Source organism: Archocentrus centrarchus, chromosome 24 (assembly GCF_007364275.1).
Source record: "Archocentrus centrarchus isolate MPI-CPG fArcCen1 chromosome 24, fArcCen1, whole genome shotgun sequence".
In the NCBI taxonomy this organism is placed as follows: domain Eukaryota; kingdom Metazoa; phylum Chordata; class Actinopteri; order Cichliformes; family Cichlidae; genus Archocentrus; species Archocentrus centrarchus.
Genome location: NC_044369.1, coordinates 31,641,361 through 31,667,019, shown reverse-complemented (window position 1 = coordinate 31,667,019; position 25,659 = coordinate 31,641,361). Strand labels below are relative to the sequence as shown.

Genomic DNA, 25,659 nt, shown 5'->3' with positions numbered 1-25,659 from the left:
GTCAAACATGAACTAAGAATTCTGTATTTAAGTGATGCCCTCAGTTTTCAACTCTTCACCTCTTCAGCCTGGCAGTTATACCAGGACCAGGCCAAAAAGTGGGTTAGTACATCTGCAGTGAGGTCACTAGCAAAGACTGAGAACCCAGTGGGGCTGAGACTGACACCGAAAATTACAAAACCAAACAGAAAATGTGTTGAGGAGATTCTGCACTCACAGTCGGTGACAACAACTCTCCCAGTGTGTGGTGAGTTCATTAATCCACTTGTCTCTCCTGCATTGCACAGTATGCCATCTATAAAACATATTCTGCCTTTTGTAAGCTACTTATTTATGATCGTATAGTACGCATAGTACACATGTGGTTTAAAGTAGTTTGCTTGTTCTGTAGCCTTATGGCTCCGTGTATATTAATTATATAGGACTACCTCTTGCAGTACTGTATTAAAAGTAAATTTAATTATTATTCTATGTATAGTGTATAGTGTGAATTACTTATGTTTATTCTTCTTATTTATATCTTTTTATATCATTATATCACTTATATCATTCACACCCATTCATACTAGCACTTGTTTCTACATCTAAGTGCTTTCTATCTACCTTTCACACTGCAATGAACACATTTGAAAGCAACTCAGGGTTCAGTATCTTGCCCAAGGATGCTTTGGCATGCAGTCTGGAGCAACCAGGAATCGAACCACCAACCTTCCCATTAGTTGTCATTGTACATTTTGTATAATGACAATAAAGGCATTCTATTCTAGTAGAGGACATGCTATACTTCCTGAGCTGCAGCCACCCTTCTTGAACATGTAATGCAGCAGAAGGGGAAAAAAGGATGTTTCAGTGTGGGAAGCCTATCGACACTTGCCACGAGTGAAGAGCACACATTTAGAGATAATGTGAAAGCAGGTGATTCATTCTGCAGATTTTTTGATGAATGGGTGCTATTCCACATGTCACATGTAGGTATTCAACTCCAGCCAGCTGCTCTCTCTGTCCTTCCACCAGGGTGAAGTCCTACTAATGTCCTACTTCCCCATCATAGCCCCAGTTCACTGTGTTTTAAAGTAAATCCAGCAATCATGACGGTCTGCATGAGTTCAATAACCCTGAGGATGTACGCACCAAATGAGTTTCTGTATAGACCGTGAATAACATCCAGTTTAACCCCTAATTAGACAGTGTCAGCATTCTAAATCTCATCACACCATAAGCATTGATTAGGTGCGCTGATCTGTTGGATTTGGCCTGAAAGTACACAAGCATTTAAATTCTGTCACTGTAACATCACCGTTACAATGAAACACCTAAGATAAGAGTAGGTTTGTTTTCCAAGGCAAACATGAGGCATATGTGGTCACAGGGAATCTGCAAAAAAGCTAATAAGCAAACAGATTCAGGTGGAAATGGGTCTTGAGTCTCAGCAAGGTGGACTGTTTCTGATTGTTTCTCTTGACAAGACATAGAATACTAGTGTCTCCAATATTTAAATAGCATTATGTTTAGTCAGAGTGATCCCTGAAAACTGGAGACACAACTTGGACTTAACCTTTGATAACTTGAGACTTCTCTTGGACTTGACCTGAAGACCTTAGATTTTACTTGTGGTAACCTGTGGTAACTTCAGACTGAACTTGAGCTTGCCATCTGCTGTCCTGAGACTACATTAGAACATGTGCCTCTGATAACTTGAGACCATAAACTTGACTTTTACTAAGAGAAATGTTTTAGAGAGTGACTCAGTGTTTTAGTACTGATATTGTACCAACACTGTGTTCCTTACAAGTGTTTTAGGGTAGAATGTGAGGTATCTCAGTACCTGCACACAAGCTTCAGCGTGAGTTTACTGCAGTTCCTCACTTGCCTCTTTTGATGAACTTTTCTCACCTCTGCATCTCACAGACTCTGTGAGAGCTCCAGACTATACCTGTCAGAGCAACTCCCTCGAGTGAGTCACAGCCTGTTCAACAGACCTCTACTGACTAAAGGTTATTTGAGGGAAGTGCTGATGTAACCACTGACAACCGATGTGTTTTGTTTCAGACGTGTGTCTTTAAAAAGTTATGCTGACGTTTTGTTTTTTTTTACTCTTCTTTATTTGTAGTTTTGGAATTGACAATCAGGAGTTGTTGGGTAATGCAGACATGATTCTCTGTATTATTGTAGGGTCTTTACCTTATGATATAAAACACCTTGAGGCGACTGTTGTTGTGACTTATTCAATTCAAATCAGTTTTATTATACAAATAAAACTGATTTGAATTGAATAAGTTAACATTTTACAAGCAGACTTATTCTGGACTCTTTCACATCCTTTGCGTATGTCGTAATCTTGTTTCAAGTCACAACAAACACTTCACTGCAAGGTGGCAGAGCTGGGAGGTGGGGGAGGGCCTCAAAGTTGTCTCGTAAACAACTCACAAACCACCAGGGTTCCCACATGACATGTGTCCCCTCCCATTCTTACACACAAACACGCACACACATACACTGCTCTGAAAGAGGTGGGGGCAGTGGCAGTGGGACGTGGTAAGTTCATTTGGACTCTATTTCACTTCCCCATTCCCACACATAGCACAGTGCAGTGTACACACTCGTGCGAGATATCCTTACCGCACTGCAGGAGTAGTCAGTGCAGGCAAATAACTTGGTTTGCATTAAAGAGATAACACTGACATCATAAAATCAATCACTGAAAAAAATCTTTTTTTCTGGCGATTCTTGTCCTTAAACAAGTGCAGTAAAATGTTTGTTTCCAGTACAAATCAGAGTGAAATTAGATTACTGCAAACAAAAGAAACACTTGCAGTTCAAAACAGAAGCCCACAACACAAAAACTTGACAAAGCTGATCTTTATCATAATTACACTAAAGTTATAAACTGATTTGCATGTCATTGAGTGAAATATTTGATCCCCTGCAACCTAGCCAAATCACAAACAATCAATCAATCAATCAATCAATCAATCAATCAATCAATCAATCAATCAATCAATCAATCAATCAATATTCTAATCTCAATTTATGTGCATAAAGCACACCTGTCAAAGAACATCAGGTATAAGATTGTAGACCTTTAAATTTCAGTACCTCAAAATTTTGAGTTAAACTTGAAAGTTTGAGATACAGATTTCAATTTTTTTTCAGTAGCAGAAACAAGCTTCTTTATGTCTTACATCTGTAATGTGACAAAATCACTTTATGAATACAATACAGAGCACTTAAAGTGGCAGACATAATGCATTCCCTAGCTCCTTAGATTAACCTTTCCTCTAACCTAAACCTGATTTTATATCCTCTATTACTGAATCCTCAAGAAGCTCTTTGAAATTGTGAGGAACAGAATGTAGAAAAGTTTTGAACTGAAATGTATCCGCACAAATAGCGGAACATGCACACGCATGCACACACACACACACACACACACACACACACACACACACTGATGTCTGAAACTTTTTTTCACCATGGGCCTCTGAGTCATAATATGAAGGAGGAAGCCAGGAATGAGTCAGAAAATGTTCCACAATCTTAATAGTACATCTCAGAGATGCATGAATGATTATCAGGGACTGTTTGTCACTTGATACAATAAATAACTCCAGTGATGAGACAAAATTTGCAGTCTGTTGGCTGCTCGCATTCATCCTGCAATAATGAATGTTGCAGAATATAACATATGAGCAAACGCAGATCAAACCTGTTATATTATAGTGTAAAAACTGGACAGGTTTTCCTGAACTACAACCACCTCTGCTCTGATGGTAATGCTACATCACTCTTATGAAAAATCAGAAAAATAAATACAACCCTGTGTGCAACAGCTCTTTGAAATTCTACTCCACTCCATAAATTAATTGGCTTTGCAGATGAAAGAAACGTGCATTGTTAAGTGCTAAGTGCTGAACTGAGAGGCTTAGCAGTGCGGCATTACTTCAAAGCTCTACCAATTACACAGGGTATCCCCACTCCACTGAGAGGGGTGAGGCATGCTTTGATGGGGGATGGACGGCAAGCTCCGACTCATGGCCGTCCTATTGATGCATCATCTTCCACTAGAGAGAGAACTTTTTTTTGTTTGACTAGATTTCTAAATCACACACACACACACACACACACACACACACACACACACACACACACACACACACACACACACACACACACGCACACACACACACACATACACACACACACACACACACAGGCTTGGGGTTAGGATTAGGGTTGGGGACATCACTGATGACAGTTCAGCCCTTCATCTAATCCAGCCCATGTAAATGTTGAAATATTTCACAGAATAAGTAAAAACTTTGACCTGCTGGTGATCAGTGCTGGTATGAGGATCCATCCTCTGGAGACCACAGAGGACCGAGCCACATTTCAACATAGACCGTCAAATATTGCTCTAGATATGTCACTAAAAATCCAAAAAGTGAACCTTATGATAGAGTTACAAGAGAAAGAAGTAAATTATCAGTATGGGATGCCCAACAATGCACAGAGGTGCACAGCTGAAGGGCTCCAACAGTGAGTTTCTTTCTCCCTAGGGAGCCACTGTTTACTCAGCACAGGCTGGCCTGGAGAGTGACACAATAGGCCTCTGAACCACATACTGATGTCATACTACTCATCTCCACATTATCCCTGTTATTGATTAGTCTGATCTCAGCTTGGAGCACTGGGAATCAACAAAACACATAGCCCTTTCTTTCTCTCTCTCCTTTATCTTTTCTCATCCCACTGACTCCCACATAATCCGCAAAAAAATATATATATTTCTTTTTTAACCCAGCCTCCCTTCTGAAACCCTTACACTGTCCCTTTGTGGTTTATTGAGCAGCGCTGCATTGATAGTGCTGAGATTCTAAAGTGTGCAATCACGCAGAATTAGTAACAGCTTTTCACCCCTTGTGGCTAAATTGGTTTTGCTGCAAAGCAATCATTAAGAAGACGCAGCATGGAGTTCAGAAAGTAGATGCTCTCAGGCTGAAACATGGATTGTAGAGTAAACCGCTTGATAAGAATATTGACATGTTACTGCCTGACAGCATCTGTATCGATTCAGGTTCTGTCAGATCTGATGTTGACTTGAGAGACGTAAGTTTCTGCAAAACATTCTAACGGCTAGCAAATTACTCACAGAGAACCCTGAGTTGCCAGAAGATTTACAGTAAGCGGAAAATGTGATTCACCCACTGTGATGCTTCAACCCCTAAAAAAAATCAGTGGAAATGTAGGCTGGGCCTCCTACCCCTCATTGTTTCCACACAGGAAAATGTACAGGGGTTTAACCTATTTTAAAAAATCAGACTGTATCACATGCCTGACTGCAGGATATCTGTCTCTGCTGAGGAGGGATGTGGGCAGAATGCCGCTTTCATCTCATGTGAGATGACGAACTCTATGGCATTTAGTGAAATGTATGTATGTACTGACAGACAACAAGATTTTCTGCAAACTGTTCTTCTAGCTGCAAATTCTGGACAGAGATTTTTCTGATGGGAAATCAGAGAAGTCAACTATGAAGAAACCTCATCTTTAAATTGAGGAACTGTGATTTCAGGCCTTAATACCAGTCTAACAACATGAAGCTGATGATGACCCCATCTAACAGCTACAGTATGTGTTCATTTAACTGTGGAGCTCAGAATCCATCTGTGAGTGGCACTGTGTGACATGGTAACACTGTTCCCCAGCTCCTCCTGCACTCAGCTGGCCCTCTGCCTGGACTCTGCCACTCACTCATGTTGCCTTTCACTTTGCCTCTGACATCAGTGCGGGGCCCGGTCGCTGCCTAACCGTGGCAGAGCCAATCTAGGGTTTCACATGAAGCAAGGTGGAGTAGAAGGATAATTGGACTTCTAATGCCTGTTGAGTCACAGTATCTTTTGGAACTAAAAATACACCCCTCGTGTATCTGCCTTCATACATGTGTGGAAAGGAACCCCACGGACATTCAGGGAGAATTCACCATCAGTTTCTTGATGCTGGAAAAGCAAACTGGAGCCAACTCTGAGCGGCAGCCCTAAAGTGTGCTACTGTAGCTGTCACGTTGAGGGCTCACTTGGAGAATTCCTCAAGCAGTTTTCTCTTCCAGATCAAGATTTCATTTGAGCTGCAGTTTGAGGATTTTTAAGTGTGAAATGTCAGAATGTGTTGATTCACATAAAGCAGATGCACTCCAAATGCACATGTGTTATCTTTTTAAATACTGTATACACCTGGTTAATTATTTACATCTCTGAAGGTCTGCAGTCTCGCAGCGCTGCCTGCGTAAGAACCTGTCTTTCCTAATTTTATCTCTCGAGAATTCGTTATTCTGGCCACGAGCCAACATCAGGCCCATCATCAGAATTTTTGGGGTTTTACAGGAAGGGAGGGGAGGAAAAGGGTCACAGAGCAGTTCAACCGACAAAGGGGCAAGGTGAACGAGGCCTCTGAAAGTGGGGTGGGGGTTTAAAGACTGGCCTGCAAGGCTTGCTGGAAACAGATGTCAAACAGGAACTTGTGTGTTTAACGTCTCCTCTGCAACAAACTTCCTGATCTGCCTCAACAGGCGCCGGCCTGCAAACTGCTGCCTCATACTTCACCTCGGTCTGCCTGTGACCTACTTTCTGCTGGGATATGGAAAGTCAAAACAAAAAAGTAAGAGAAAGAAAAGGCTCACTCACTTGCAGGATGATTTGGGCAGGTCATTCTGGGGAATGTCTTGGGGGCAACGCCTGTCTTTTCTAGCTGCTCTAGAGCTAAATCAGGGTTCAAATGTGATTTAAGTGAAATGTGCAGCACTGTGTATCCACAAAGATCAGCATTATAATAGAAGCAGAAGAAAAACTTGGAGTATCGTGATACAACACCATATCTTGGAATAATTTACAGAAGTAAAAATTCTACTTTTAAGTTATTTATTTTTTCATTCTCCCACACAACTTTCAGTATCCTTTTTTTTTTTTAAATAAACTTTGTAATGCAAGCTAATGTTAGGTAATAAAAGCAACAAGAAGAGATGAAAGCTACATTAACTTATCAAAAATAAGACCAGATTCAAAATGAAACTAGCTTGCTAAACCCAATAACATGAGTTGATATAACACAAATTCAACTGTTCAGTGTTTCAGCAAACAGTTTCATTGAAAACCACTTCATTCAGTTCAGTGACATTTATCTGAGAAATAGGGTAAAGGTCCATTTGGTAACCTTTGGTAGCATCCGTGTGGTGTCACAAGTGGCCAGGCTTAAAGCCAATTTCTGTGGCGCAGTAAACATCTGGCCTCACCTGAGCCTGGACACACCTGCTGACAAATGATCTATCGATCTATCTATCTGTCTATCTGTCTGTCTGTCTGTCTGTCTGTCTGTCTGTCTGTCTGTCTATCTATCTATCTATCTATCTATCTATCTATCTATCTATCTATCTATCTATCTATCTATCTATCTATCTATCTATCTATCTATCTATAACAAACTACAGGAATTGTGTAAAAGAAAACTAGCATATTAACAGATTTCCTAGCATCCATCCACAGTTTTCCTGAACTTGTTTTCCCATGTCCAGGCGCTCAGCTGATTTTATATTTTCAAGTAAGCTGATATTGGAGTCATCCTGCTAACTAACAACCAAACGAACATATTCTCCTTGAGTGGAGATTGCTATAAAGGCTCAGCCAGTTCAGTCCACTAGCTAGGTGCCAAAATAAGCAGGAACCGCAGCCACATCCACGCTGGCTGCTGCTGACATAAGAACAGGTTGTTCATTGCTGTCTTCATGACTACTCATTCAATATCCACAGTGACCCCGTTTGGCTTTTAGGCAGAGGGATGTTGTAAGTTGTAAAACTGTGCCACATGAGAAATATCACTGATTGGGAAACACAAAGACAATAAAGAAATATCAGCCAGACTCAAGTGAGAACTGCTAAATCCAGTTACTGCAAAAAAAAAAGAAAAAAATTAAATAATAACTTTAAAAATCCTAAACAATTCTGTTTTATTCATCAGGGAAAAGTTTTGCTCGTCAAGTAAGAGTTTCTCAGAAAGTAGTGATCCCTCATCCCTCCCTCTTTCTCTGCTTCTGACCATGGTCATCTTACAATAATTCTTACCAAAGCTTTTGATTTTGTTGATCAATTTCTTCTTTTTGACGAGCTTCATGCTGCTGACAAGCTATTGGTTTTTCTTAACGTGCATTGATGTGGTTTAATTACTATTTGCAGGCCCTGAAACTCAATTTGAATATTCTACAAACCCAATGTTTAGCTAAGAAATTACTTTCTTAATAAATCAAGAACTAGGATGAAGGTGTGTGGCTTCCCTCTTCTTCCCACAGTCCAAATACATGCATGGTAGGCTAAATTGTCTGTAGGTGTGAATGTGAATGATTGTCTGTCTCTACGTTTTAGCTCTGCGACAGACTGAATTCTTGTCCAGGAAGTACCCTGTCTCTCACCCTATGACAACTGAGATAGGCTCAAGCACCACCATAACCCTGAATTGGATGGATGGATGGATAAGATAAGATAATGTTTATTTGTCACATGCACAGTTATACACAGTACAATGCACAGTGAAATGTATTTTGTACCTGCAGCCATATATACACTCGCACATATAAATAAGAAGAATAAAAATAAGTAATTCACACTATACACTATACACACTATACATGGAATTATAGAATATTATAATAATTTACACTGAGCAATAACAGTCCAGTTTCGGGCTCAGAGTTGAGCAGACGGATGGCTTGTGGATAAAAACTGGATGGATGGATGATTTAGTTGATGCTCTGGTGTCATGCAGAACCTCAACCATAAATCTGACTCCTGGCTAAAACCTGTAACGACTGTAGAGCACTTCAGAAACCAGATCAAATGGAATATTTAGAAGTTTGGACTGACTCTGAAGTTACATCTTGTAAAAAGTAAACTTTGGTGCTGGTGTTCTACATAATTCCAAACACTGTTTAACACATGTTAGAGACTTCAATTCTCAGATTCACTTTATCTTTACATTAGCGTTAACTTTCATTATCTTAATAGATTAAAGCAGTTTCTTTTCCTTCTAGTTGAAGTCATTCATTAGGCAGTTCAACTCTATTTATCTTTAGTGTCCCTTTTATATCAAAAGAATATAACTTATTCTGACTAAAACAAGTTACCTTTTCATTTCTGCTCCTTTTGCATAATTTCTTTTTAAATTGAATGAATTACTAGAGGTGTGTGTGTGTGTGTGTGTGTGTGTGTGTGTGTGTGTGTGTGTGTGTGTGTGTGTGTGTGTGTGTGTGTGTGTGTGTGTGTGTTATAGTTCTGTGTTTATAGAAGGTCATTTTATTGGTCCTGCAGGAATTTAATTTTTCAAGAAAACCCCGCCTATAACATCCTGTAAGAGTAAGAGAGTGTCAATCACAAAATAAGACGGCGCTGGATTCCCAAAGAGCCATAGATTATTGTTCTCTCACTCGATCAGTGTGAGAGAACAATGAATCATTACACCTCTTCTTGTGATGCCTTAGTTTTACTTCAGAAAGGCATATACAGTAAAAGTCGCCTAAGTCGAAGTCACACAAATTGGATTTTCGCTCTAGTCGGATGGCTTCTGCAGGTCCCGATTTTTCCTGATGTTAATTCCAGTAAAAATGATCTCCAAGGCGGATCATACAAGTCAGCTTTTTGTCTACCTCAGATGAAAAATCTGGTCCCATTGCAAAACATTTCCAATTAAATGTGATCACATAAGTCGGATGAGTTTAGCACTAAAGCCCTCCTCAGTGCCCATTACACCCACTTCCAATATGTACAATCTACACAAACGGACAATCATGGAAAGCGTAAGCTACAAACTCACACCTACGAGCAAAAATATTAGATTATAAAATTTGCAGAAGCAAATCCCAGGATAAACCAGAAAGCTATTGCCGTGAAATTCAATATTAGGCCCCAAACTGTCTAATATTTATGTAATTTTAAATATAATAGATAGGCACCTAAAAGTCTATCAAGCAGATGAAGATGAACCTGTTTGAAGGCACTTGAGGGTCAGGTCAGATTCACTCTACAAGCTAATTAATATTTTTCATGGAGTTAAACTGTGAGTGGTGCTTCCTGTATCCTGACTGTAGTCCACACACTGCTTCTTAACACACTTCTGCTGACATTTGTTTTATTACTCATCATGAGCTTGTGACCTGAATGTTTGCAACACGAGGGAGAGCAACAAGGAAACAGGGATCAGGTGAGGGCTGGATTATATGCCTGCCAATGAGAACCAAAAGCATTTGTCACTGAGGGGTGTGTGGGTTGGGGGTAAATCAGGAGCTTTAGGTTAAGGAACAAAACAGAGAAAAATGTAGGAGGGAGAGGTGGGACAGACTGGCCAGGGTGGAAGTGGCTGATTCATGCAGGGTTCACTGAGTTCAGCTAGTAAATAAGTGACTGACTCTTCCAGCTGCATTCCAAGGCTCCACCTCACCCTCCCTCCCAGCATCTTCTCGGGGGGATTCCTGGGGTTTCTGGGGCTGCTCTGTGTGTCAACATTTCCAGACCCTGCTGCCAGCAGTGAAGGGGGTGGGGGAGCTGCTGCGTGGCTCATTCACTTTTAGTGTGTTTATAGATGAAGAAGGGAAGGTACACAGCCTACCCTTGTCCTCTAACAAAATCAACTAAAGGGTCCTGGTCATATGAGGTGGTTCCCTCAGAAAGCTTATAGTGCTGCAGCAGACACTCATATTTGGTCATACAACACAGTTCTCATAGCTGGCTGTGGCGGTCAGAAGTTTATATACACTCATCATGGGCATGATTATTATGGTAATTTGGGGCTTTTAATTATTTCTGTGAACTGTTCCAAAAAACCAAAATAAATTGCAACTTTTGCACCCAATTCCTGTTTTTTAAAGGCATTAAAAATGTTTGCTGTACAATCCTTCCACCCTTGGAAAAGAACAGTTCAAAGAAATGATTAAATGCCCCAAATTACCATGACATTCATGCACATGAGGAGTGTACTGTATGTAAACTTCTGACTACAGCTGTACAGACTAATACACCCCTAAAACAACGCACAATCTGACCGTGGAACGATCTGCCTCAGCTTTGGCTAATCATCTCAAACACACTCTTTAGTCAGCTTGGTTTCCTGTGCAACAAAAATGTAGAATTAAATTAGGCTGTAAGATAAATCTCCAGCACTCACCAGCAGTATCATGGTCAATGCCTGTGAGTGATCCCAGATGACAGAAAACAACTACTCTAAAAATTTCATGTTGGATAATCTATACACTGCCAACAAAACACCACACAGGAATGAGTTTGAAGGGAATACTGCTGTTTGGCAATTCAACAGGCATTCTGAATGAGCTTCAGCTTTCACAGTGAAATTTGAGTCTCAGCATAACTGCTCCATATGAACTCTGGGTATTTACATGTTGTGGTCAAAAGTTTACATACACTCACGGGCATGAATACCACAGGTTTGACAGGGTCAAAACACCAAAGAAAATTAGAGAAAATTCAAAATAAATTGAAATTTGTGCATCAAATTCTTGTTTTTTAAAGTCATTAAAGACGTAAGCTGTACAACCATTCCACCCTGGAAAAGTTCAGACAGTTCAAAGACAACATTAAAAGCCCAACAATACCATGACATTCATACCCATGATGAGTGTATGTACACTTCTGACCACAGCGGTAGCTCCACAGTTCAAATCATTTGTCTGATTACTGTGGAAATTGAAGCTGGTTTGGCTTGAATGAGTCAACAAAATGATTCATTGTAATCAAATTTCTGCTGTGTAAAAATAGAAGATTCAGGGACACTGGAGCTTTTTAGGTCTGTTTATCTGAGATTTCCAGCCTGAGCATCCAGGATGTTTTTTTACTTCCCTGTGTGGAGACGTGTATAGGTTCAACATTCATGAGTGGAGGCCTGACATCCTGAGAAAACTGGCTGAAGCAAACTAGCTCTGAGACAATAGTGAGAGGCTGAAGGTGAGGAGAGCTGGGCTTTTGCAGCTAGTAATATATTCCAAGGAGCTCTCTAAAGTGCTCCACTGCCATTGCCCCACATAATGGTTTCCATGGTGACAGGTCCTCAGAGACAGGCCTAAAGTTGTTCTGTCAGGAAAGACATGAACTGACAGAACAACTTTCCTCCGTGTCACAAAACATTTTTCACGGCTTCTTTTCCATTCTGTGTCAGAAGAAAGTAAACTTCACTTTACAGAAGAAAATCAGTTTTTCTCCATGATCTGTTCCTATTATTCCCATGGCCAAAGCCCCAAAACTTCCTAAAGCTGCCTATAGTCTTGACAACACAGTTGGAATTTGCATTCATTAGTAGTTTAGAAGAAAACAACATTCTTTACACAGTCCCCAAGCCTGAAGAACCACTTCTCTTCAGAGAGTTCATTTCCATTTCAGATAACTGGAAATTTTACAATACTGATTTGAAGCAAATGGACCGGTTCTTATAGAGCGCTTTTCTACTCTACTTTGAGTGCTTTATACAACATGCCTCATTCATCCATTCACACACAGTCATACAAACACTTCTTTCTACAGCTAAGTGCTTTCTATCTAACATTCTCACACATTCATACTCCGACACTTGCATCGGAGAGCAGCCCGAACCACCAGAAAATAGTCACACTGAAGAGAAGAACTCCATAGCTGGAACCTGGGGGTCTGATGTTGGCCACAGACACAGTGTTGGTACACATACCACATGCCTTCTTTGTTTGAAGTCTCTGTGAACAGAACTGACAACTAGGGTTGACATCATACGTGCATGGTCACCAGATACAAAGGCTGTACTACACAATATTAAATACTGAGAGCTCAACAGTAGGCCAGGTATTGTCATACTCTCCATTCTCCATGTCAAAAGTCCTTCACAATGAACAAAGAGCACTGAAATGGTGTTTAGTGCTATGCTATTGTGCACTTTGTAGTTAAGGTGTGATGACACAGTTCATATCCACATTAAATAAGTCTGTCTAACAGGGCTTCTTCCTTCCTCCTTGAGTCTCAGCATAACTGCTCCATATGAACTCTGGTTATTTACATGTTGTGGTCTAAAGTTTACATACACTCACGGGTGTGAATGCCACGCTAACTATAGTTAGCTATCTCAATTAATGGACATAAGTGGGCACATACAGGTAAAAGAGTATTAAGTCATAACATTGGCTATGGTACTGGCTATCCTTTTGGTATCAATTTTCAACATGCAGAGCAGTCAGAAAGCAGTAAATAGAAGTTCCTCAATATTTGAAAAAGCTGCTATGACACTGTAGCTAAAAGATCTCTGCTGTTCTCTGCAGGACCTAGTACCATTATATTTAAAAAAAAATGGAAGAAAAGCATGTTGCAGATAGGTCAATTTTACAGCTAAGGTTGTAAAGATACTGTATATTCTAACCCAAACTATGACTATTTTCCACAACTTATCTGACTATTTTTGTGACTAAAGCTAAATATACAGCAACTTCTGGATGACTAACCTGCATGGCATCCAGTGTGTTGAAATACTTGTCCTGATCATGTGTTTATATATATATATATATATATATATATATATATATATATATATATATATAAACACACACACAACATGTTTCCATTCACTGAACAGTAATACTGACATACTGTAGGAACAATAATATAACACATTTCATTTTTTTTCTTTTAATTTAAATGGTGTTTCTGTCTTTTCATGTGGAGCAACTTCTCCCATCATCTCCTGAACATACATGCCAGCATAGCAGATTATAGTTCAAGCATTCACCCATACCCATGTACATGGGAGGGCTATACAGCCTCATGACAGCTCTAACAGGAGGGAGAAGACAGTCAAGAGGGAGAAGATATTCAGTAATGGAATTTAAATAAAACACTTGCTCAGGGCTCATTAAAATTGCCCTGTGAGCTTGCTCATTAACTCTCCTCTTGAGTGACCTTCATTGCTCAAGGTGGGCTAGAATGAATTGCAGCCTTGTTTCCAACATCCTTCCAAACACCCTGCAAAGACAGACTGTGCTGATTTATGTCCAGTGAGAACTGTGCAGCTTTTTATGGGCTATAAAATTATTAACCCACAGAATGTCCTCTAAACACTTTAATTCCACAACAGAAAATACCTACCAAGTAAAAACACAGGGCCTCTTCCTGTTAATCTAACACTGCACAGGAAGGAAGTTCGTCTAAAAATGTACCAAACATGAAATCAACTTGATAGAAGCATTAAGTGCTGAGTCAACTTCAAAATTACATTAGATGAAAAGATTGGTGCCTAATAGGAATGCTTTTGTTAACTATGTAGTTGCTTAAAAAGGCTAAGCAACAGTAGCACCTCTGCAAGCTCTGACACACAGGTGGTGTTGTAAATTCTTATTTCACTACCCTTTGTTTAGTAAATTATAATGATGTACATTTGAGGCTGTTAGTTTTGCATGTTTTTAGTCAAAAATCAAAGAATCAGACCTCAGGCTCTTAACTGCTAACCCTCCTCTAGACCTCATATTCAAATGATGCTGTGCCGTGAGGCGCAGACCACTGGTGAAGTTTGTGCTTCAGTTTTGCTGAATGAAATTATAATATTAATACATTAGTATGTTACTTAGCACTAACTAGCAGTTATAGTATGTGTGTGCACTGGATCAGTACAGTTTATGAATCTAGCTCAGTACCCAGTGTCAAAATATGGTCACATTTAGCACCAACACACCAACACGGTGTGTCCAAAAAGCTAACACTGAGGCTTCACTATATTGGTTCCAGAAAACTAAGGGATGATATTATGGGGGACATTTATATACACTGCACTTTGCACTTTTTCCATGAAAAAACAAAACAAAAAAAAACATCAGGATTGAAGGGAATTGTTAAACAAATTGAACTATAAGCACAATCAGTAATGACATTGGTGCCAGAACCAGACCTCCCTGCAGTGCAATGAACACAAACCTTTGACTGGTTCTGTACATCTGTCAGAGGAGCTAGTCTAGCTGTACGAAGGCAGAATGAGAACAAGTGCAAAGAGCATTCAGCGGATGTAAATACAATCCAGCCTGATCATGCAGATTAAAAGGTCAAACTCTGCCTCAAACTTGCCTCTTTTCAGTGTGATTTGTTGCTTGCGGTAGGTTTGCCCACTAAAATGTCCTGTCCTGTCCGAAGTGTGACAGTGGTTCTGGGATAAACTGGCAGACTCAACATCCCTCCCCCTGCTGGCATGACCAGCAGTGTATTAAAATAAATCTGTGCTCTTGTCCCACCCCAACATGCTCACTAGACATTACCTTATACAAGGCTAGCTCCAGCTTCTGCTGTCTGCTGGCCCGTGATCATATTTTAGCCTGTCCCACTGCCCCCTGGCTTCAACTCCCCAAACCCCCCCTCCACCTTTAGCCCCCACCTCTTGTGTATTTCTGTGTACATGATCTCACATGACTCAACAAAACCCCAGGCCTGGAGCAGTGCTGTCCAGAGCGTTTTTCCCAAGAGGAAAAGAGAAGACTAAGTTTGTGGAGGAGGCCTGGAGTGCTGCCCTCGACTTGTCAGGCCTGATGGATTTTGGCTAAAAATAAAAGAAAAAAGAGGCCCTTGAAAGGCAGAAGAATGAACTCGGTGGTGCTCCTCACTGCTAACCAGCTAACCAAGAAGCCACATCGTGCAGCGTCTCCAGGTCCTTGATGCTTGAATAACATCTTGAATAACAAAGATGGTTTGCACGGTGGAGAGAACGCAGCATTTCACAAACAAAACATCCCCGTCAGGGAAGGAGTACAGCAAATATGAGATGAGCCAAGTGAGTGGGAATTCCTGTGTTCCCCCCTCCCCTCTGTTCCCCCCTCCCACACACATTCCCCTGCCACATTCACAACAGCAAAAAAAAAAAAAAAAATCAGAGCAAAAAAGGGAGCAGCAGACAAGTCTGTGGGCTTTTACCTCAGGGAGAAGCCCTGATTTCTCACTAGATCTCTGAATTTAGAATTTAGGCACTTTTTTCAACCCTATAAAAAAGGTTTTCAGTTTTCATTTGCCTCAATGCAATATCACCATTTACAGAATATCTAGTAACAAATACCATCAGTGACCTGTAGGTTGTTTTTTATTTTTTAAAAAAAACTTGAAAATGTTGCATTTTGAAACTGTTCAGAGTGTTAAGAGTTGGATATGATTAGAGGTGAAACTGCTCCATGAGAAAGGAGCTCCTGTTTGCTCTGTAGTGGCTCTACAATCAACAAACACCTTCGTTATATCTGACAGGCCTTAATCAGATGACAAATAAGCAGATATCTGAATTCTGAGTGGATGTAAGAGACTGACCCCCACAGGTGCTGTGGGCAAGCAGCTTATTACATCCTACAGTCAGGTTTCATATTAAGAGACCTCTGGAAGTTAAATTGGAGGAGAGGATCTGTTTATAGCACCTACATGTTTTAAGAAAAATACTGATATTGATATACCCGTATATTAAAAAACATACTGCAAGAAAAAGTGATAACCTACACTAGATCCATTTTAGACCTTTCCTTGCTAAATGTGCTCATCTCCATTATGTGGGATGGAATGTCTATTTAAACCTAAAACTTTTAGTACTTTCTGTGCTTAAACTTAACAAAACAGCAAGTAAAACCAACATCCTGGTCAAAAGTTGTGCTTGTTCAGCTAGTTGGAGGACTTGTTGGGCTTTAGAGATCAACAAGTGTCAATGTGTTGGCCTGAAAAATGAAACTGACTGAGAAGAACCAAAAACTGCAGTTCCTGGAGTGGTTCACAGCCTCCCACGTTCAAATGATCAACTAAACAGCATTAAAACCCACCTGTTTGGAACATTTTTAACTGTTCAGTATTTCTTGTTTGATATGCTTCTTTTTTGGTGTGTGAAATTCTAATACTTTATTTGTATGTTACTTTATTTGTGTTACTTATGACTATTAGCAGGTGTCTGTATCTGTGCATGAATGTCACTTGCTCACCACACTTGCTTGCAGTAGCTTATAACGTAGTAGTTCACCCTCTTATCCAAATATGTCACCAAAGAACAGTATGGAGGTGGTCACAACACTCAGGCTTTAAACAGGTGAGATTGGCTACATATCTACCTTTCTTCCACTGGAGAGTGTTACCTCCACTGACTTCAGCAGCAATTCTATGATGTCTATTTGCCTGAGCTATAAGATGAATAGGTAAGCAGATTAATGAGTTAAAATGTGTTTTTTGGGAATTTGTAACCAACAAACGCAATTTTTTTCATTCTTCATCAGGGTCTCAGAACTGTGTGATATAATCCCGATTCACCACGTCTTGTCCTGTCAGTGATGGTTTGCTGCTCATTCTTTACTGTTGGCCATATGTGAAGCTTGTATAAGGACTGTATTGTGTTCCAGACTGACATCTGGATCCTATCAGAGACCACAAACGCAGATGCAGTGAAAGCACTAGGTGCCACTAGAGTAAGCACTAGAGTGAGAGAACGTTTTCAACCTCTGCAACAGATCGCATATCACTCACACACACACACACACACACACACACACACACACACACACACACACACACACACACACACACTAGACAGAGGGAAAGATCAACTGTCAGGGAGAGGTTCCGCCTCACCTAGCCTCCCACGCTATCTGAGAGTGTCCTGAAATATCCCTCCCAACTGAACAAAAGAACAAAATGGCAAGAAGGGATATGTGATACAGCAAGGTTAAAAATAGATCCACTGCTCAAAGATGGAGTTCTGTTTACACTTTGAGTAATTGTGGTTAAGTGTCCTAAGACTCAAATCAGGATTTAAACAAACAAACAAAAAGAAAATTATGTTTTTTTTTTCATCACTTATAGATGTAGAAAACTTTACTTCCATAAGGATTTTATGTAGCCTGGAACTTGAGAAAAGGGAGAATCAAACATTCTCACGCATGTGAAAGCAAAGAATGCTCTGTTTTGAGGCTTCGGTGTCTCATGGTACGTGAAAAATAAACAATCTGCCCGAAAAACCTGAGAAGTCCACCTTTTGTTTTGAATGTCACTCCACACAGCATACTACTTCATTGAAGCATTACATCATGACAGAAGCATCCATGAGACAAGCAGAAACCGTTCCTAACTGTGGTTTGCCGCACATCAATCAAAGCTTAGTGAGAAAAGGCGGGAATTAAGGGAGAGAAACCCTGAAAGAAAAAAAGTGCCTTTCAGGTTCAGAGTATCTGGAGGGGCCTTTGCTCCAGATCAGGGTGGGGGTGAAAAATGACATAAGGAGATTAAACAGAGTTTTGTTTTTGATTCAAAAAGTTGCACTAAAGTTTTCTGCACAATACAAAAAAATTGCCTTTTATTATTTTCAGCATTTAAAGAGGCACATTTCTGAAGGACTTTGTAAATCAAAGTCTGCTAAAGAGCAGCGTGTATTCATACAGACTTGATTCAAAGACATTCCAGAGGTATAATGGGAAAAATTTCTCCCACTCGGTGTCATAAGTGCATGCAACATGCCTCAGAGTGATAGGAACAATAGCCTCTTTCACTGCCAGCGCCAGGCTGGGGATGGGGAGGTGCATCCCTGCAAGCAGACAGGCTTGTACAGTTGACTGCAGATACTTCAGAGGGGCCTCGCACAAACCCAGGCAGCAAGCTACGGCTCTTAAAACGCAGACACGGTTCATGTGTGAATTACACACTAGGATTACTTTTGCTTTGTAAAACGCACATGCACAACAAAACTCTTTGTCTGGATTAGAACTGGCTGGCAGCTAAACTCCTGATTTCACGTGTGGGGAAAAAATTAATTGTGATGACACGTCTTCCGCTGTGTACATGTTGTACATTGTGTACATGGTTATGGTCTCCGGTTAGGGTTAGGGTCAGGGGGTTAGGGTTAGGGTTAGAACCGTTTTTTGAAATCTGAATCAAAGTTGCAGTGATGCACTCTCTAAAAGTTGCTCAGCTGGATATAGCATTTTATATTTGCCTTTAGATTTCCTCACGAAGCACCATCACAAATTTACTTTAGGTCAAGGCTCTGTGGAAGATCTTTGAATAAATAAAAATGTATTTTTTGCAATATTTTCACAGCCACACAAAATTCAAATATATGAGGAAGTAACTTTAGGAATTTTAATCATTTTAGTCTGAAACAGTTCTTACACCTTTATGAAGAATAATTAAGAAATATTAAGAAACCTGAAGAGGCTAAAACACAATTCTATGCAACTTTGCACAACTCAATTTAAACCTTTTTACTCTCACAAAACAGGATGAAATCATAACATAAATTTTTACCAATTTCAGCTGAGGCTCATTTTATAACACTCAACAGTTCAGTTTGTATTCCACTCTGGCACACATTCAGGACTGTGGAACCAACTCAGCTGAATGGAATGTCATGAAGGGCTGCAGTAACTGTGCCTTTAACTGCTGTGATGAGTCAAAATGATGGCTGTGAAGCATCTGCTGAGTCAGAAGTGCGTCGTAGAGGAGGAAGGGGAGCTAGCTTTGTGACCTTGGCATCATGTGTTACAGGGTAGAATAAGGTTTAAACTTATAATATAGTAAATGGACTGGTATTTATAAAGCACCTTGACCAGGCAAAATGCTTTTTACTGTAAGTCTCATTCACCCAATCACACACACACACACACACACACACACACACACACACATTCATTTATCTATTCCCAAGTGTTTTTAAATATTCACACACACGCACACACTCTGATGATGCATGGATTGGGAGCAACTCGGGGTTCAGGATCTTGCCCAAGGATGCTTTGGGATGCAGGCTGGAGGAGTCAGGGATCAATCCACTGACCTTCCGACTGGTAGATGTGAGGCTACCAGCATTCAGGTGATGGGAACCCATTAGCAGAGGATTAGGGCCAATGGAATGGCATTTATATAGCACTTTTCTAGTCTTTCTAACCACTCAAAGCACTTTAAACTACAAGCTATATTTACCATACATTAATACATACATGTTGTACTCTATGTAGCTCACATATGTGGCCAATATAGAATCACCAAACGCTAAGATATGCAGTCTGGTTTATGTTGTCTTTCTGTGAAGCGACAGTGCTAACTACTGCACCACTGTGCCACCCATTTCTACCTCAGGGGCAGTTATCCCTCAGAGGATTAAATGGCTGCATTTGTAGAAAACATTTATTGGTGCCAGATTAGCTCAGAGTGTGAGCAGGTGGCCATATGCCTTAGTTCAAGTCCAACTCGTGGCCCTTTGCTGCCTGTCTTGCCGTGCTGTTTCTCCCTACTTTCTTGTCTACTCTTCACTATCATACTATCCAACAGAAAAGCAAAATAATGTATCCAACATTGCCTCTTTTTCACCCAGTCATACACACTAATGGCTATGAGCTACCACCCAAGGTGCTAGTCTGTCTATAGGATATAGTTTGGGATTGAAAGTATGTTACACAAGAACATTTGGTATGTAGATTATTTCTTGTTGACCACAATGAGACATAAGTGAACAACACTAAGGATGTACAGTATACTTATTGTAGCTCGATTTTCATATCAGAGTGTTTTACGGCAGGTCCAGACCAGAGCAGCGTGCCGCTGCTGCCAAAAGTAAAAGTATCCACGGCTGTCAGGGTGTGAAACATGCCAGAGCTCCACGTGGTCTGGGCTGAGCCCTCTGACAACCCATACTCTCACTGTAGCAGCTTTAACTCCATTATTTACACGAAGCTATGACACTCATGACCTCAGGACAAAGAACACCTTTGTGTTTGCTTGAAGACTATTAGGAAAAGCTGCTATAATCGTTCTGACTTTATGTTCATATGCAAAGCATGTGAGAGCTGCCATTCATTTGTGAGCAACATGTCACTTCTGAGTTTCCCTTCTAACAAATTATTCAGTCGTATATTTGGCATAAATTCATTTTCAGACAGATCAGGGTTAAAGTGGAGGTCTCTTTGATTTATTTTGTAACTGGAGCTGGTGATCACAGGGACTGTTTGACTGACGCTAGCACAGTAGAGAAAGTTGGATTAATTATGACTGAATATTAAAACTTCTACAGCTGCTACTCTACCACCTGCAAAGGAAGTCAGAGAAGGAAGCTGTATTTCCTTTGCAATAGTTTGTTATAAATGGAAATAACAATGTAAAACATTTATTAGTTTTGAACAGCGTAGTTCTAGTGTAAAAATGTAAACGCAGCATATGAGTCTTTATGAGCGTCTCAGTGATCTGATTCAAAGGAAGGTTTTTGAGTCCAAAACGTTCTCTTCATAACAAAAAATAAACCCATAAATAGCTCAAGCTCTAACATATATGTTATTAGTCTTTTGCTTCTGGGATCATAAAATATCTATTTGAACATAAAAAAGGTACGTAGTAAACACAAACAATTAGACAACAGCTCTGCCTGATGTTTTGTTTTTGTGTGTATCACTATGACAAATGTTTGCCTCGGCTTCAGCAGCTTAACCACAACAGGAAAAAACAGCCTTCCTGCCAACAGAAAATCATGTTTTGACATATAAAAACAAAAGGTGGAGCGTGTGCAGTGGCAGTTCTACTTACAGATTTGTCCTTCATCTTCTTTGGGTGATTAGTGATCATTTATCCACGAGAAGCAGACGGACACATCTACATCACTATCAGTTAGAAAGATGCGAGGTCAGAGAGATGATTGGCACGTTGGTGGCGCGTGGGGAGGGCGTCCCTGCAGCATGAACACAGACCCTCCTATCATCCACAATTACTCACTTTTTCTCACAGGAAAGCTACGCAAACATGTGCACCATTGTCACGTCAGACATCCTTCAGATGGAAAGATTACAAACAGAGATGATTACAGTATAATATTTGATATAGTTGTGCATTTGTTCTTTTCAAGGATTTTTTTTTTAGAATATTCTTAAAAACTTTAAAAAAGCAGTGTTTCAAAAGTCAAGTACTCAGTTAATTTACCTTTTTCAGAACATTTTTGTGAACATGCAATATTTAAAAAAATCGAGGTGAAAGGAAAATTCACAGCAAACAGGAAAAACTATGCGATGAACAAAAGGACTGTGATTTTCTTCTCTTTAGTTTTGAAAATGATCCCCCTTCATTACCATATTATTTGGGCTGAACATAACCTAAACAAACAAATCAAATATTGCTGTTTTTTCTTTTTCCAGATAGTGACATAAGATATGTAAAATTCTCATTTTACTAAGGCTGAGAAAATCATAGCAGCTGATTGATTTCATAAAAAGTGATAATTGGATCAATTATTTGATTAAAATAAAGAGTATGCCCCCGCTTTTTTGGTGAGAAAAATAACAATTTGGTCTATTCTGACACTGCTATTAATAACAATAATCATTGCTAAGTATCACCCTTTTTACTGATTATTCATTTACACAACAAATGTTTTAACATGTGTCAAGTTTAAAAATTTCCTAACAATGAATACGCCTGTTTTAATGCTGCAAAGATATATCAATATTACATTCTTCATTATAATGTCATTATTTTGAACTTTTGAACATTTAATAGGCCATCATTTAACAAAAAATAATTCCTATTCATGTTCCGATAATTTTTCATTTTCAAAGATGGCTCTAGTAATAAAAAATAAAATAATAAAACTAATCATTAGCTGCAGTCACATATAGTGGCTCTGAGTTCCTCTAATAATGTGCCAAATCAAGCAAACTCCAGCTAACTGAAGGGAACAAGAAGAAACTGCTCGATGATATCACATTACAAACTAACCAACCAGTCACCACTATCACTATCACTGAGCTGTGGAACCCACTGGCTGGGTGAAATGATTAAGTCCTGGCTACAAGAGCTAAGGGCACAATGCCTCTGAAATCTTTCACTTTTGCATCAACTGAGAAATCTCTATTTCTTAGCACAGTGTCGTTGTCACATGAATATGATGCTCTTAATGATGATCACGATGATGATGGAACAGAGATACAGAGCAGAGAACGACACATGAGCCCGTGTTGGTGGAGCTGGCTGCAGGAGCACGTTACCTACTGAACATCTCTGCAGCAAAACTGAGAGATACAGAAAATCATTTGTACCCACAGCCATCAGATACAAACAGCAGATGAGCAATGTCAGACATATCAATTTCCCTCTGGGATCAATGACGTTATTCTTATTCTTATTGGTTGGTGGTTCAATCTCCAGCTCCAGTCTCCATGCGAAAGTATCCTTGGGCAAGACAGTGAACCCTAATGATGCATTCATCAGAATGTGAATGTGTGTGAGATAGAAAAGCACTTAGGTGTGAAAAAAACTGCTTGTATGAATGGATGAACGAGGTATGTTTTATAAGGCACTGAGTGCGTAGAGTAGAAAAGCGGTTACCATTTGGTCTGTTTGCTACTGTAATCTATCTAAATCACCAACTGCTGTACAGCCTTTCATTGAGCCACTTCCACTGAGCTCCACTCTCACTAACTGTCCTCTACCTTTGTTTGTTAACCTTTTTCTCTGTATTTCATGCAGCACTGTCTCCCAGAGGTGCCGCTCAGGTAACCACTGAAAAGCTGGAGAGAAATATCTGCAGAGTTGAAAAACTGCCAGGAAAAGTATGTCATTTAATCTAGATTATGATTCTCTACTGACTGCGTAGAATAATGATATTCAATAAGGACAAAAGAACTGAGCATCAGTCTGAGATTAATCAGAAATAGAGGGTCAGTAGAGAAAATATATTGATATTAAACTAAACTGAAATTAAAGGAGGTTTATGGAAAGCAATTCAACAAACAATTACAAAATATTTAATATATAATATGTGCAAGCCATAAGATGGCACTGAATGTCAGGTTTCTACCCCCAAATGGTCACAGCAGATGACTGCCCCTCCCTGAGCCTGGTTCTGCTGGAGGTTTCTTTCTCTTAAAAAGGGAGTTTTTCCTTCCCACTGCTGCCAAGTGCTTGATCATGGGGGGTCGTCTGATTCTTGGGATTTCCTCTGTATTATTATAGGATCTTTACCTCACAATATAAATCACCTTGAGGCAACTGTTATTATGATTTGGTGTTATATAAAATTATAATTTTATAAATATATAAGTGAATTGAATGAATCTTCTTTCCTTATTTATCAGATATTTTACTTATATTTGACAAATCTTTTTGTCTGACCAAACTCTAATTTGGTTCAGTTTCTTATCAAATGCTTTCACAGTTTCATGGAATAAAATGGTGCAACTAAGAATCACCATGAATTTTTTAAATCATCTTACAAATGTCAGAAAATAGTCAAAAAATGATGATGAAAGATGAAAAAAGTCGCATCTTTTTGTCCAAACAATTATGGTCAGATTTGACAAATTCTCCCAATTACAATGTTTGGAAACATACTTTTATTAAAACAAACAAACAAACAAAACAAAACAAAACAAAACAAACAAATAAACAAAAAAAAGGAAGACAAAACAAAGAAAAATCATAGAAATTAGTAATCACTTATCAGAAACATTGCCAATATATATTAACCATTCAGTAATTAACTGTTTAAACTGTGAGTGACTATGAACTCAATTCAATTCAATTCCAAATCAGAACAACAGTCATCTTAAGGCACTTTATATTATAAGGTAAAGATGCTACAATAATATGGAGAAAACCACAACAATCAATAATAATTTAAAAAAGAACAAAACAAACAAACACATAAGAACTTAAATGGACAATGCTGCATAAAGACTGAACTGTAAGGATTGCTTTTGAAAGTTTATTTTGTTGTCTTTTGTAAATTTGTGAGTTTTTCTTTGGAAATGTAAAACTTTAATCACAGAGAAAAAATGTTCTTGTAAATCTGCATCTAATCTTGCAAAGTTTGAGATTTTCCTCTGAACTTTTGTCTTTGTTTTCTTTTTACCTGTGAGTCTAATGGTCGCCAGATTCAGTTGGGATATCCAAAACAGAAATCTGAATTTCAATAATTTAATACTAAAGGAAAGAAAACAGCTTTTACTGGTCATATTATCAATTTGAATGCAGTTCTAGTCAACAAATTAAAACAATACTAAAAAAAAAAAAAGAACAAAACAATTATCACATTTACTAATATTCCTTATTAAATAATTGTTTTAATTACTTGAGAGAGATGGTAAGATTTTATTAAAAGAATTTCAAGATGTAAATTTAAAAAAAAACTACTCTGGACTACCAGAAAAATCAGTTTACTTTTAATTCCAAAATATGAACTAACATATAGTTTGAAGAAAAGAAAGAGCTGAACATGTACACACACACACACACACGTACACACACACACACACACACACACACACACACACACACACACACACACACACACACACACACACACACACACACACACACATTCAAACAAGTGTTGACAAGCAGGCTTAATTGCAACTGCAGGAACCAAACACGACTCAGACTCGTTTATGTAGCGTCTAACCACCGACACCAACTCTAATTTCCAGAAACCACGGCAACATGTTCCTTGGTTTCTTATTTAGAATAATATTGAATATTTAAATGTTAAGCATTTAACAAAGAAAGACAGGTGGCAGGTATGTTCTGCGCTGTGTTGACATGCTCAAATGATGCAGATCTTGTGACTCAGTATCAACAGTGGAACAGCTCTGCCTGCTGACCTTTCACCATCTGTCCTTAATGACACAGTCTG

At 39.3% G+C, this 25,659-nt stretch overlaps 1 protein-coding gene across 1 annotated transcript in view; it reads right to left on the bottom strand.

Annotated features, from left to right (window-relative positions):
* The window catches only part of bach2b (BTB and CNC homology 1, basic leucine zipper transcription factor 2b), an 87,902-nt gene extending 66,209 nt beyond the window's left edge, over window positions 1-21,693 (bottom strand). Inside the window, exon 1 of the mRNA XM_030722293.1 lies at window positions 21,564-21,693. Coding sequence (XP_030578153.1) covers window positions 21,564-21,602 — 39 coding nt within the window. The 5' untranslated portion in view covers window positions 21,603-21,693. The remainder of the gene's footprint in view (window positions 1-21,563) is intronic.
* Window positions 21,694-25,659: the final 3,966 nt, after the last annotated feature.